This window comes from Fundulus heteroclitus, chromosome 16 (genome assembly GCF_011125445.2).
Source record: "Fundulus heteroclitus isolate FHET01 chromosome 16, MU-UCD_Fhet_4.1, whole genome shotgun sequence".
Lineage (NCBI taxonomy): Eukaryota > Metazoa > Chordata > Actinopteri > Cyprinodontiformes > Fundulidae > Fundulus > Fundulus heteroclitus.
The window spans coordinates 25,018,012-25,031,398 of NC_046376.1; the positions used below are offsets into that span (position 1 = coordinate 25,018,012).

Sequence of the window (13,387 nt, forward strand, 5' to 3'; positions counted from 1 at the left end):
CATGTTCAATATAGACTTTTTTTGGGAAAATTCCAAATATCTTATTCTGTTTGACCAAATAATACTCTTTTCTTTTAAGCAAAAATTTCTAATCACCTGTAAATTGGCTTGTCCAGCAAAGGCGCCATCCTCAATATAGTTGATTTCATTCTTGGTTAAGTTGAGGTCTGTCAAGTTCGTGAAGCGGTACATGGAACTGAAAAGCACAGCTTTCAGCTTGTTTTCATTTAGTCTCAAGTCATGGACTGTGTTGTTTATATGCTGGGGGATAGTCTCATAGGGAGGCTGGTTCTGACTGCATATAGCTAGCCAAACATAGCCTTTGTCTCCTTCAATAAGCCAGCAGTCCCCGTTGGCTGTGTTGGGAAAACAGGAAAAGAACAAGAGGGAAGAAAGTGTAAGAGGGAGGAGAACAGAAATGGGGGAAGCACGCTGCATGATGTAAAAAAAAAAAAAAAAAAAAAAAAAAAAGCACTGTAAAGACTGCAATCAGGGTAAAGATGTAGGAGAATTTTCTTGCAGGAAAAGGAAAACCAGGGAACACTTCGAAAAGAGATGGGCCTGGGTTAGGAACTGAAGATGGAGTGAAGGATTTACAATGCCCGTCTCAGCATCGTGGTGATTAGCAGCAGATCCACAATATGTCATATTTTCTTGAAGTACAATTTGAAGGGAAGCAACAGGTCTTCATTCTCTCTTTGAAGACTTGCTGTCAGTATGACTCAAGGGCAGCATGGAACCTTGGAGGGATCTATAGAGAAAAAAACAACAGAAGAAATGTATTAATATATCTGCTCACTATGATCTTCAGCATGTATATATATATATATATATATATATATATATATATATATATATATATATATATATTTATACATAATGTATTTTTATTATTGAATATTGAACGCATGCATTCAACTTTAAGAAACATTTCAAAAGCACAATTTATTTAAAAAACAAATTCTTGTTTAATCCTGTTTGTTGACACATTTTGATACTTATTTGAACCTCTAACATATTATCATAAAACCTTTGCTGATAACTACAATTTAATCTAAACAGCTGCCAAAATGTCCTCAGCAATGAGAGAACATTTTTCAGAGACAATGAACAATATTAATCACTGAAATGCTTGACAGAATATCTTCTCAGATATTCCTTCCTAAATCACCATCCTGCCAAAAACCTAAGCTCTAAAATCCATCTGCATGTTGCTTGAATAGCAGTCGAGCATTTACATATGGGGCAGATTAGTTATCTATTACATCATGACGAACATTGTCCTCTTGCATGCTCTGTACTGCTACACACACACTGCACAAAGATGCAAATTAAAATGAGCATATGTTCTCTGGGAAATGTTTGCGCGACTATACAGACACACTCAGTTATATGCATATTGTTGTAAGCAGGAAGCGGGCATGCGCACAAGCACGTCTATATGCAAAGATAAACACTGGAGTTTTAAGTCCACATATCATGTAGTGCACCAGGAAAAGGTCAGAAGTGCTCTTACTCTAAATTCAGATTTCATTCCAAATGCAGTGCAAAGAAATTAACTCATTTCTGGCTATTTTGATCCAGGCTCCCCAGAGATGCAAGCAAGGAATCCAAGTTTATCATCATTTTCAGTCCACTTATTACTGATAGATACTGCAAAACAAGTCTCTATGATACTTTTCTAAATGTTGTTATCTCAAGAGAAGGATAGATCTGGTTAAAAGTGTTTAGCAACCAAAACATTACGACATTTAGACCACTGGTATATTTGACAACTTATAAAATAAATATTTACTGAAAGTTGCCCTAAAAATGTTTAAAGACCTTAAAAGTAGGATCAAGAAACTGCAAAAAGGTAAAATGATTATGGAAAATATTGTACATATTTGTTTTGAAGTGTGACAAATCTAAGGCACAAGCAATTGTATATATCCTGACAAATTAGATAATAGAAATAGCTAAATAAAGAACTGATCCAAATAGATCAGAAATTTTCTTATCAGGATTTTCATAATAAGTGGGTAGTTTAATCTGCAGTCTGTATTGGCAAATTTGCCATGCAATTATTTAGAATGACAAAATGCACTTTTTTACTATAAAATTTTGCTGTTCACTACCCTGTAATGGAAAAAATGCAGCCTATTTTCAGCCTATCACAAACCCATTTCGGCACCCTCTCCTGAAATTCATTGTCACTCTCTTATCTGAGGCTTATCCCTTCCACATGAGACATGATCTCATTTGGTGCTCTACATAGACAAACCCAAAGGGTTCACATGGGGGATGTAGGAGACAAAGTATGTCTCTTACGTCTGCACAAGCCCATGTTTAGGGATGTGATTACACAATTAGAATTATGGAACAAGCAGTAACACACCTTAAAGGGGTAAAATATTCTCACAGCAAAGGCGCATTTGTAAGAAATGTGAACACGTGGAAGTTTATTTGAGGCTTGTATTTCTACCTCATTTTATAACAATGGACATGCTTCTAAACGTACCACATAATGCAGGTAAACCTTGAATAATAAATTGGTAGCAGCTTTTAATGTCACAGTAATGAGCTGCAGTAAACACAAAATAATGTACAGTTTGTTATAGATGCCATACAGTGACTGTATAGGCTATGTTTGCGAGAGACAGTTCTAAGTGGAACGTTATTGTTTCAGTTTTATTCTTATCTAATCACTCCAGCCAAATGCATGCTTAATGTAGTCTTCAACTAATTTTCTTTGTCAAACTGCTTTGCTATACCTCAAATTTTGGAGCCATTGGAGCTGAACTCATTCCTAAATATTTCCCTTACTCACCTTAATCATTTTTCATATTGTTAAACACTTAGATGTACTGCATTAACAGAATATGGTTTGGCTAAAAAAAAAAAAAAAAAATTACAAGAGGTTTTATAGTGGTGAATGAAAATTCACCACTATAAATATTGTTATTTTGGGAGAACAACCTAATATTCTCATGATAAAGAAATAAATTAATCGGGGAAAAAAGCTTAATTTTTTAAACTCCCAAAAGGACTATGGCATGATCAGTTTGTCCTTGTGTTTTATTTGGTTCAGTTCGATTCATTAACACAGAAACAAATAGAAAGGGTTCTAAACATGTCAAAAATAATCATTTAACCTCAGCTCCTCAGTTCAGGTTCCCACTCAGCTGCACAGCATTCTGTTAATCACAATCATCTGCTTCCCATGTCACTAATCACCTCACCAGCAGTTATAAGTCAGTCCATTTTCCTCCCACTTTGTCAGTTTCTTCTGTTAATATCCATGCTAGTTTCCCTTCAGTGGCACTCCTGTTTACTGTTGTATTATATTCTCATCAGTTGCTCTTCATTCCATCTTGCTAGCTCATAGGCTTTTTGTGCATTTCCTTAATAAATACTCACCTTCAATATGAGACTAACTTTATTTCATCTTTGCCCGGGAACAACTCCACCACAAAGAATGACAGATGATGATTTCTCACTTTTGTTATCGTGCAATGGAAAATTTTGAATTATCTATTGATTAGGACACTGGTTTTAGCTCCCATACTTTTTTCTTTACAGCATGAAATAAAACCTTCCTAGGGGAACACTACATATTGTGCTTGACTTATCAGAGGGAATCTTTTGGTTTTCTATCTCTCCTGTCTCAAGGACGTGCATTGCCTGTGGTCTGTTGATGGACCTGCTCACCCTCAAGCTGATTCACTACTGAGGAAATATTTCCAACAGAACACAACAAACATATCATGATGGGATGGCCCCAAACAGTACAAGGGTTGTGTACTTGAAGCAGTTTTTTTTTTTTGCGAGAATAAAACCCAAATTCTTCTGCAAACTGTTTCAAACATTGCATCTGAGAATGAGTTCTCCCAAGTGCCATTTGAGCTAGGTTTTTGAAAAAGATTATTGGAAAAAGACATCCAGAAATCACAAGACTAATATTTATATTAAAGTATGTGTTTTCTCTCTGGCCTGATAGACCTGTATTCTGCCTGAGAGGCTGCTCAAAAAACCTCAAAGACAATAATCCCCTTTTGCTCCGTAGTCTCTTTGTGCTTTCTCTTTGCTCTATATCTTTTAGTATCACTAGATCTTTGTACTCTCCCAACTTCCACTCTCTCCCACTGCTTTTTATCGCTCGGCTTATTTAATCCCCCACAAGCCTTGATATTTGTTCCTGTCTCCCACTATCCTTCGGTTTGTCTCATCCTCACCCCTCTCTGCCTTTCCATTGGTTTCCACAGTTGTTTTCCTTCCCTCTTGTCCAGGCCCATTCCCAGGAGAAAAGTCAGTGTAGTGTTGAGAGGTTTGGGCTGTGAGCAAAACACTTTCCTCTCCACTTCACACAGGACATAAGGATGAGACAAACACAAGCAGAGAAGTACGAGGCTCCTCTGAGAGTTTAACCTTGTGTAGGTCTGAGTGGAACAGATGATATCGCAGTGGTCATGAGAGAAACTGCTAAAAGCTTCACTACTCTTTTGTTCAGAAATGTTGAGCAAAGTGTGACTTGTGTCACTACTGGGGGGGATTTATTCTTTGCATTACACCCATTCCTCTCTGGGAGCAGTGGGCTACCACTGTGTGGCGCCCAATAAGTATTATAGGGCTAAGGGTCTTGCCAGAGTGGCAGTTTGTGGGATTCAAACCAGGTAACTTGAGTCCTTCCCAAGACGCAAGTGCCCTGTTCTAATCACTAGACCACCACTCCGTATATCGCCAAAGTGTTCATTCAATCCATTGGGCTTTAATATAATGGCAAACCACCCTTTCGTGCTACAGTTCCAATTGTTCCGGGGAGACTTTTTAGAAAGAGTAGCACTGTTTTCATGGGATTTTCAGACCATTCTTCAAGGAGAGCATTGATGAGGCTATAGCCTGATGTTGAATGAGAAGGCCTCGTTTGCAGTCTATGCTCTAAAGGGTTGAGGTTAGGAAATTTTGTAGGCCAGAAAGGTTCTTCCACACCTTATTCACCTAACACTATATTTTTTGACATTCCTTTGAGCACTGGTGTGCAGTCACAAGTTTGGGACATTCCCAAACTTTTTCCACAAATTTGGGAGCAGATAATTGTTTATAGGTTGTTAATCTTTAACATTGGAAAGTTTTTTTTTCTAAGAGTAAGACAAAAATAACTCCTTTTTTGCAGTACACATTGTCTGGGTATGACAACATATAAACAATCAACATCCTTCACATGTGTGACAATATGTCGATGATGTTGACGCTGATGTTACCAATATCTCAGAAATCCTCATCAGATACGAGCCAGTTGGATTTATTTGCTGTTGTTGTTTTAGCTCATGTTGGCTTATATTGGCAATACAAGCTGGTAACAACATATTTAGTCTGACCCTTAGTAGCAACTAGTTCAAATACATAGTTCTAACAGGGAGATCAAGAATCTCTGTTCTCATCATTTAACCATAATGAAATTCTGTTAAGAATATTTCACACAGATTCACACGTAACACACAGACACAACAACACATAATGCTCAAAAAGTTGAATGCACCGACAACACTTCCTGAGAAGCTGAAATGTATGGCCGATTTGATCAGATTGAAACTGATTGAGCAGCAAATGAACTCTAAACTTCGTTACTGCAGAGCTCTCAAGTTCTATAAGGTGTTCACTTAGAGAAGCACAAACTACAGATGCTCACCAAGCTGTGAAAAAGGCAGAGAAGACAGGGCTTAGACTGAGCTCTGAAAGGACAACACAGTGGACGGATCACACACAGTCCATTCGTTATTAGCTTTGTTTTTCAGCGTGAGGAATGTCATGTATGGTGTGTGAAGTCGGGAAAATGTGTGTCTCTCAGGCTCATAGTGTGACGCTTGAGAGCTCTGTTACTATATTAACTTGCTTGCATGTGAGGCAACAAAATAATTTACGTATATCACATTTGAGTTTTTTGCAGTTACTAGATGTTTTCTAAGAATAAAACAGCTTATGAAATGGTATAGATAAATATATATTAACCTTGTCCTGATTTATAGGAAAAGTTTTTGAAGATGTGGATTGTATGATCAATACTTGAGGAGGGCCACCTAAGTTTAAATAATTTCCAGGATATTGTTCAATGATAATTATATTTAATTTTATATATATATAATAATGAAAATTTTACAGATCTGACATGTCCCAGTTGACCGTTATACATAATACTTTAAAAGAAACTGAGCAGAGACGCTGCAGCGCATATTTTTGCAGTCCCTTTAAAAAAAAAATTGCAAAAATATGCATTTCTATGATCCCCTCTGATTCCTATGGTTCTAGGTCTTGACAGCTATTTGGTGCTCAAGTAGGTCAGAAAAAATGTTGCAAGATATAAATAAAATAGGAAGATCTGACAGGGAGAGACGAGCACAAAGAGAGGGCAGTGGAAGAGGCAGCGGAGGCAGACATGATGAGAGGCTGCATTTGATCTGTGAATTCTCTTCAAACCACTGTGGCTATGAAGAACAGAGGAAAAGTCACATATGCTACAACATAAATTACTCCGGATGTACAACACTGTTAAAAAAAGATACCGGCAATATATCTTTAGAAAGCAAGAATTACGAATCTGAAGTAGGGCTGAGGGTAGATGTTCAAGTTAGCTCCGATGTTTGATGTATAATTCAGGTTTTAGCGTTACGTATTTCCCAAGCTCCATACTTTTCTTCTTTAGGTCTTCCACTTTACTGTCCCTTCTGACCTTCCTTCTGTGTTTGTGACTATATTTATTTCCCTGTGCGTTATGTTTAGACCACTGTCATCTGTGGCTGCTCATCCATGACATCATATCCATTTCTTTAATGCCTGGCAGGAAGACGTGACGCAGTGGTGTGTGGCAGGGCGACCCAAGGGTCTGGGGCTAAATGGAGCAGCGCCTCAGCAGGCTCCCATGTGACCACCACAAAACCGTTCCTCACAAATTCTTACTCCACATACCCTAGATGACCTGGGGAAAGGCCGAGGGACATTGTCCTACGATGGGACATAGGCTTGTAATCTAAAGGTAGCTGAAGAGTTCTAGTGGAAAAACAGGACACATACCGCTCAAGACTTAGGTTAAAGCCAAAGGGGTGCATGTTCAAACTAAAGCACAGATATGGCAGCCATGTGGAAATAAGAAGATTCTTTCCTTGCCAGAGGCCAGGATAGGACTTGGGTTAGAGCAACAGTGACAAACCGGAAATGTTTGACTTAAATGTGCATGTGGGGGGATATGAACTAGGAATGTTGATGCAAGATAACCAAGGGATAAAGCCCTGGTGCCGATTGAATAATTAAAGAAACAAAAAGGGTTCTTACTAGCTCACAAAAATTGTTCACCTAATATGTTAAGATTACGTGTCTTAAATATATGTATATTTTTAGGTTTATGGCACTAGTGCCTCGTTTTTCTTATAGTGGGCTGACAGGAAAGGAGGAGAGACATGCGGCAAAGGACCACCGGTCAGAGTCAAACCTGGGTCAGCCGCGTCGAGGACTAAGGCCTCCATACATAGGTCATGCACACTAACCGCTGCACCACCAAAGCACTGCCCGTGTCTTAAATATTTCTGACCCAAAAACGAACAACTAAACAGGAGACGGTTCACAATCCAAATACAGAAGAATATGGACTATGAAATATGAAAATAAAATGCATGACCTTTGCTTATGGATACATAGAGTACACCGTGTGTGATATTTTGTGTCTACATGTTTGGTTATAGTAATTGCATTTCCTTGTCAACATCACTGTAAAGGGCAAATTTAATTGGAAAAGTGAAAATAGGCAATATGAGTTAAGTTTCGACAGGAATAACATTCCTGGAAAATGACTTAGCACGCCACTATTTAGATAAGCTAAAAAAAACATAGCTTTCATGTCAAATTTCTATTGATCTTTTCTGATCACCTTTATGAAAGGCTCAACAGATAACCTGTGGGCTATCTTTTCAGTAGGCCACAGGTCATTAACCGCAGTACATTGTTCTGATTAATTTCTGGATTAACAAAATAAAAAGATCTGTCTGTAATAATTAAAGGGGCCTAAATTTCTTTCACTAAAAATGATGTGTGATAATTAAAACACAGATTACAAAGACTACATTTAAAGCGATTTGCGAGGCAGGGTAATTTCAATTTTGTAAGTGCCGATAAGTGATTTTAATCTCCGTGAGGGACACACTCTTTTTCCCCCTTCACTACCAGACAAAACAAATAAAACATTTTAACGCCTTCTTAATTTTTGATAAAACTAGATTACCGAGAGTAAAGAACATATTTTTTGTTAAAGCTTTTGTGATTGTAACACATAGCAGCTTAACGTGCTTCTGGATTTAGACATTCATAATATAAATTAAAACTCTGAGCTAAAAAGCTTTTCTAATACTAGCTCATAGTAAAATAAAACTACATTACAATGGTTACACACTTTTCCACAGGAGTATTTTAGTGGATTTTAACATGAAAGGTTAAAAAAATTGAAGAGCGGAAAGGGAGAGAGCAATATAACACCCTCTGAGTCTGCTTCTACACCTGCCAAGAGAGTTATAAAAAGACCAGCAAAACCAACAATAAGGTATTACAAGTACAGACACCAATGCCTTGATACTGTCACTAAAGAATATACAGAATTATTCCATACAAAATGTGTAAGGCAAGAGCCAAAGATAATAATAGTTTACTGTATAGACGTGAATCTAGAAGTACCTAAATCCAAGCATCCAATGTTTGTAAGGTTTGTCCATAAGAAAATGCTCAATAGCGTTTGTGAGGAGCAAAAAGACCACCCCCCCCCCCTTCTGGCAGATGCCAGGTGAACTAGAACCCCAGATGTCCAAAGGGATCTGACCAGAGGTGCCCAAGAGGGGCCAGCAAACTGCCTCCCCCATCCCAGGGAAGAGCAGAGATGAGCCCCAAGAATACCCCCAACTGCCACAATGCCGAAGCCCCCGGAAGCCATTGGGACCAGCTCATAGGCTCATGGGCTCCGCCAGCAGCCAACTACGCCGGAGCAGATCCAGCCATGGGCCCAGAGACCCGAGGTCCAGAGGTGCCCAGGCCCAGCGAAGCAGCCGCCTAGAGTGAGCACCCAGCCCTGGTCACCAAGGACCACCAATGCACCCGCGGCCCAAGTCACCAGGAGAGCTGGATAGGGGTGGGGGGACTGGCTCCACACTTAGAGGAGACCTGAAATGTCCCAGGAGAGGGGGCTGTTCAAACCCAACCTGACAGCAATTCTTAATGTTACACTGCCAGACAGGACACATATATATAAAATTAAAATAAAACAATATATTAACCATGTTTCTGTCCCATATATGTGTTTCAGTAAGGGGATAACTTATTTTTTTTCCCACTTAAAGCATTGCTAACATGCACCGTACTGCAGCTTTGGGTCAATCTTCCAAATAATTGAATTCAGGTCACTTCCATGGTCACAGGTGTACAGAATTAACCCCCTAGGTATGCAGACTTTTTATACAAACATGTATTAAAATATGAGTCTCTCTGAAGAGCTCAGTGAATTCCAGCATGGTACTGTCCATCCCTGACATTTCCTCAGTACTCAATGTTCCACAGTCAACTCTTTTGTAACATGAGTGGAAGTGACTGGGAATGACACCAAGTCAACAATGAAATGTACAGAAAATCACATAGCAGGCTTAGTGGATGCCGAAGTGCACAGTGAGCAGAGGTCACTAACTTTGTGTTGTGTGAGTTATCAGCTGTAGACCTCTATATAAAACTTTACACGCCGTTAGCACAGTTTAATGGGGAGTGGTGGAGGGACTCTGTGGAATGGGTTTTCCATATCCAAGAAGCTGATTTAAAGCTTTAAATCACCAGGTGCCAAGCACAGATACAGAAGTGTAAAAGGAGCCGCTACCATACCCAAGAGTAGTGGAGATGTTTTCTCTGGAGAGATAAATCTTGTCTCCCTATTAGGCAATATAATGGACAGATCTTGGTTTGGCAGTTGCCAGAAGTTTGGCTGTTACTACTGCAGCATACCATGATATTGTTGACAATTAAATGTCTGTAACTCTTTGGGAACAGCTGGAGGATAACCTGATCTGTTCCAACAAGATTACAAGCTAGTGCTCAAGCTCAGTAAAGAAATCAATGAGAGAGTTTGGTGTGGAAGAACTGGACTGGCCTGCATAGAACCCTGACATCAACCCACCTGGGCACCTTTGTCATAAAAAGCCTTCCCAGAACAGTTAAAAATGTTGCAGCTCTAAAAGGTTTGCAAAGCCCTTTTTGCACCGGCTCCATTTGGCCAGTGGAAGCAAATGGCCGAATTAGAGAAGCTCTATTGTAAAATGGGCTTAAATGTCTTTTTAATGCCTTTGTTTTAAAAATAGGATATCATTATAGTTTGTGTCTCAATGCATGTGACCTATAAGCAATAAAATGTATTTTAATAAATTGAAGAAAAGTACTTGTTTCTTATTATTTGGTACAAACAGTATAAGTCAACAAACAACAAATATAAGCTTTTTTATTTACAGTCAAATTCAATAAATTTGAAAATGACTGAAAAAGTTATTTAATGTCAGCAACTCAATTCACCAAGTAGAACAAATTATATAGAGTAGTTACACACTAAAATTGATGTTTTCATATCTTTGTTTCCATTATGATGGTTTTTCACTCAACACAACATTTAAGATTAGAATATATTAAATCTGACTAAATAAAACATAATAGAAGTGTTTATTATACCTGTTTAACAGTTGATGTTTTAAAGAATTTACTTTTAATATGACAGAAGTTTCATAAGAATGCATTTTCTTATCTACTGAATGAGTGTAAATGAAAGACAACAACAAAATAAATACCATATAGTACTTAATGCCATCGTAAATTAGGCTTCAAATAAAAGTCCAGACACCGAGGAGAGCCCTGTACTTTTGCTACAACATAAACACATCTTTAATCCCGTAGCCCTCCCATTTGCAGAAGTGCTGCTATAGCAACAATCCATCAGTGGTTGACGTGCGGTAGTATACTCTGTTTGATCAAACAGGAGCATGAGAACCAGTGAGGCATAAAATTATATTATAATTTTGATAGATGAGCAAAGAGCTACTATGAGAAAGGCAATGAGAGCACAGGACACACTTATGTGAAGAGAAAACTGTTCTAGATGTTGTCTTGGGAATCATCATCTATCTGGTACATGCGATGGTCAAAATAAAACCAAATTAAACATTCAAGGAACTGAAAAGACATGTGGTTGAAATGTGGTGTGCTTTTCTCATGAATAGGATCCTTGAAATCCTCTCAGCAAAGTCGTGTCTTGCTCACCATGTCTGTTTGAGTCATGAAAATTCAAGGAGCCTAATTGTCTCTTTCAGTGTTAACAGATTCCGAGCTGGAGGCAGCAGAATTTTTTTATAATTATAGTAGGAGGAACAAAAAGTATTTTTGTTTTCTTTGAAGCAAGTAGAAAATAATTTCTAGATCTTTAATAAACTCTTTTAAATGTTTGAGTTTGCAAGTTTTTCTTTTTAGCTGATTTACTCAGATACTAGATACTAACTTCTAAAATTAGAATGATGCATTGATTAAGCAGATATGAAGGCATATTTATGTATTCATTATTTATTTTATTTTTTTGCCTGAAAGGGCAGAAAACATGTTGAAGACATTAACATTTTTCCTTCTATGTTGAATTTTATCGAATGGATCTTCAATGATCATTCAGATGTAATGGATTGAGTTCTTTGAAATGCAATGATCAACAGTGTTCTCTAGGAGCTTCACAGAATATCATCTTAGATATAATCTTTCTACTCAAATTAACTTACATACGATTGGACTCTGTTTACTAATCAAATACTTTCTGTATTTCTCAATTTCAAAGAATCAGAGCAAAAGGAGTGGATTAAGTTTGATGTATAAAGAAATTCAAAATAATTTATAATAGTCTTTGGGCTCAACAATAAGTCCAATAAAATAAATTAAAGTTTGGGGGTATAACGTGACAAAATCTAGAAAAGTGTCAGAGGTATGATTACCTCAGGGAGGGTGAACGGCTGTAACCGAACAACACTAACACAAACAATAAGTTTGAACTTCTATTAGCAAAAGTTTTAACCTCAAATTATAGAAGTCAGAAAGGGATTTAAGGGTGATTTATATTCAGAAAAAATAGACCCTGCAGTAGGAGGGCAAAATAATAAAAAAGGGTACAGATACCTTCAGAGAATAAGGAAAGAAACTACAATTCCAGAAATTAAACTAGGATTAAAGACCAATCTTCTGCTTTATATATTTAAATCAAAATCAATAATTAGCCCTTTTCCAATTATACTGTTGGTACCATACAATGCATTTCTTTGCATATTTGCTAACCTTGCCTGCAAACTGAATTACCGTGGTATTTGTGCATTCACAAATACACGAGAATCCATCTTGTACAGCTGCCGCTTCAACCGAGCCAATCACGTTGCAGCATTATGGTTTAAGGCGGGACATACCAGCTGTGACGAATGCAATGCCCCCCCGCACGGCCAAACTGACATAAACATGGCAGCGCAGGAGGATCTCATGATGCCTGCCACTTACATTTTGATTTGATACCGTGATTGGCTAAAACCAACCTTTGGTAGGTGGGCACTAGGTGTCGCTTCTCCCTATCAGCTCGGAAAGTTCTGCTGAATGTCCCTCCTTCCTCCGAACGGATTCGATGGGAGCAGGCCCAGATTGATAATGTGCAGAACGTAGAGTGCTACACATTATCAATCTGGCTTGCCAGGCTACATATTTGCAGTCATTTAGCACAGCTTTTTCTATCAATAATGCAAATAAAAAAGCAGAGACCCGCCTTCCAGAGTTGGAGAAGAACTGCTTTTTGGACCTTCTGTGATTAGACTACATAAAAAAAGACAAGAACAGAGCAGAACTTGATGTAATATGCATGGGAAGATCAACTAGATATGTTAATAACTTCAGCAAGCTTAGATTAAATGGGGAAAAAAATGAGTGCAGCATGTTTAACAGAATAACTTAGCTTGAAACTGTTCTCTTAAAAACCTTCATGATGTTCTCTCACCCTGTTGCTAAGGAAGGTCTTATGTGATGTTAAAAGCCTTTCCTTTGTTAAATGTATTACATTACTCAAGTTGCATTTTGCATCATTCCTTTTCTTTTTCTTTTTTTCAGTTCCAAAATACCTGCTTGTCTACGAACTGCAGCATCATAGAGCAGGGCCTCTAAGCCGAACAGGTTTCCTATCAGATCTGAATGTTGCTTTAGGGGCAAGATAACTATTTGCATCAAATATTCAATTGGAGTATGGAAGATACAACACTTTTCCTGCTTGATAGGATCAGACACCACTAAATACTTTATGTATTATCTTTTTACAAAGAGAAAAATACCCATTTTGGCA

General features: G+C 38.0%; 1 protein-coding gene across 2 annotated transcripts in view; it reads right to left on the reverse strand.

Annotated features, from left to right (window-relative positions):
• The window catches only part of LOC105939426 (protein phosphatase 1 regulatory subunit 29), a 95,191-nt gene that overhangs the window by 4,535 nt on the left and 77,269 nt on the right, over positions 1–13,387 (reverse strand). For both annotated transcript variants that reach the window (XM_012881572.3, XM_036148461.1), the window contains one exon: positions 97–751. In XM_012881572.3, coding sequence (XP_012737026.2) covers positions 97–438 — 342 coding nt within the window. In that variant the 5' untranslated portion in view covers positions 439–751. The remainder of the gene's footprint in view (positions 1–96; positions 752–13,387) is intronic.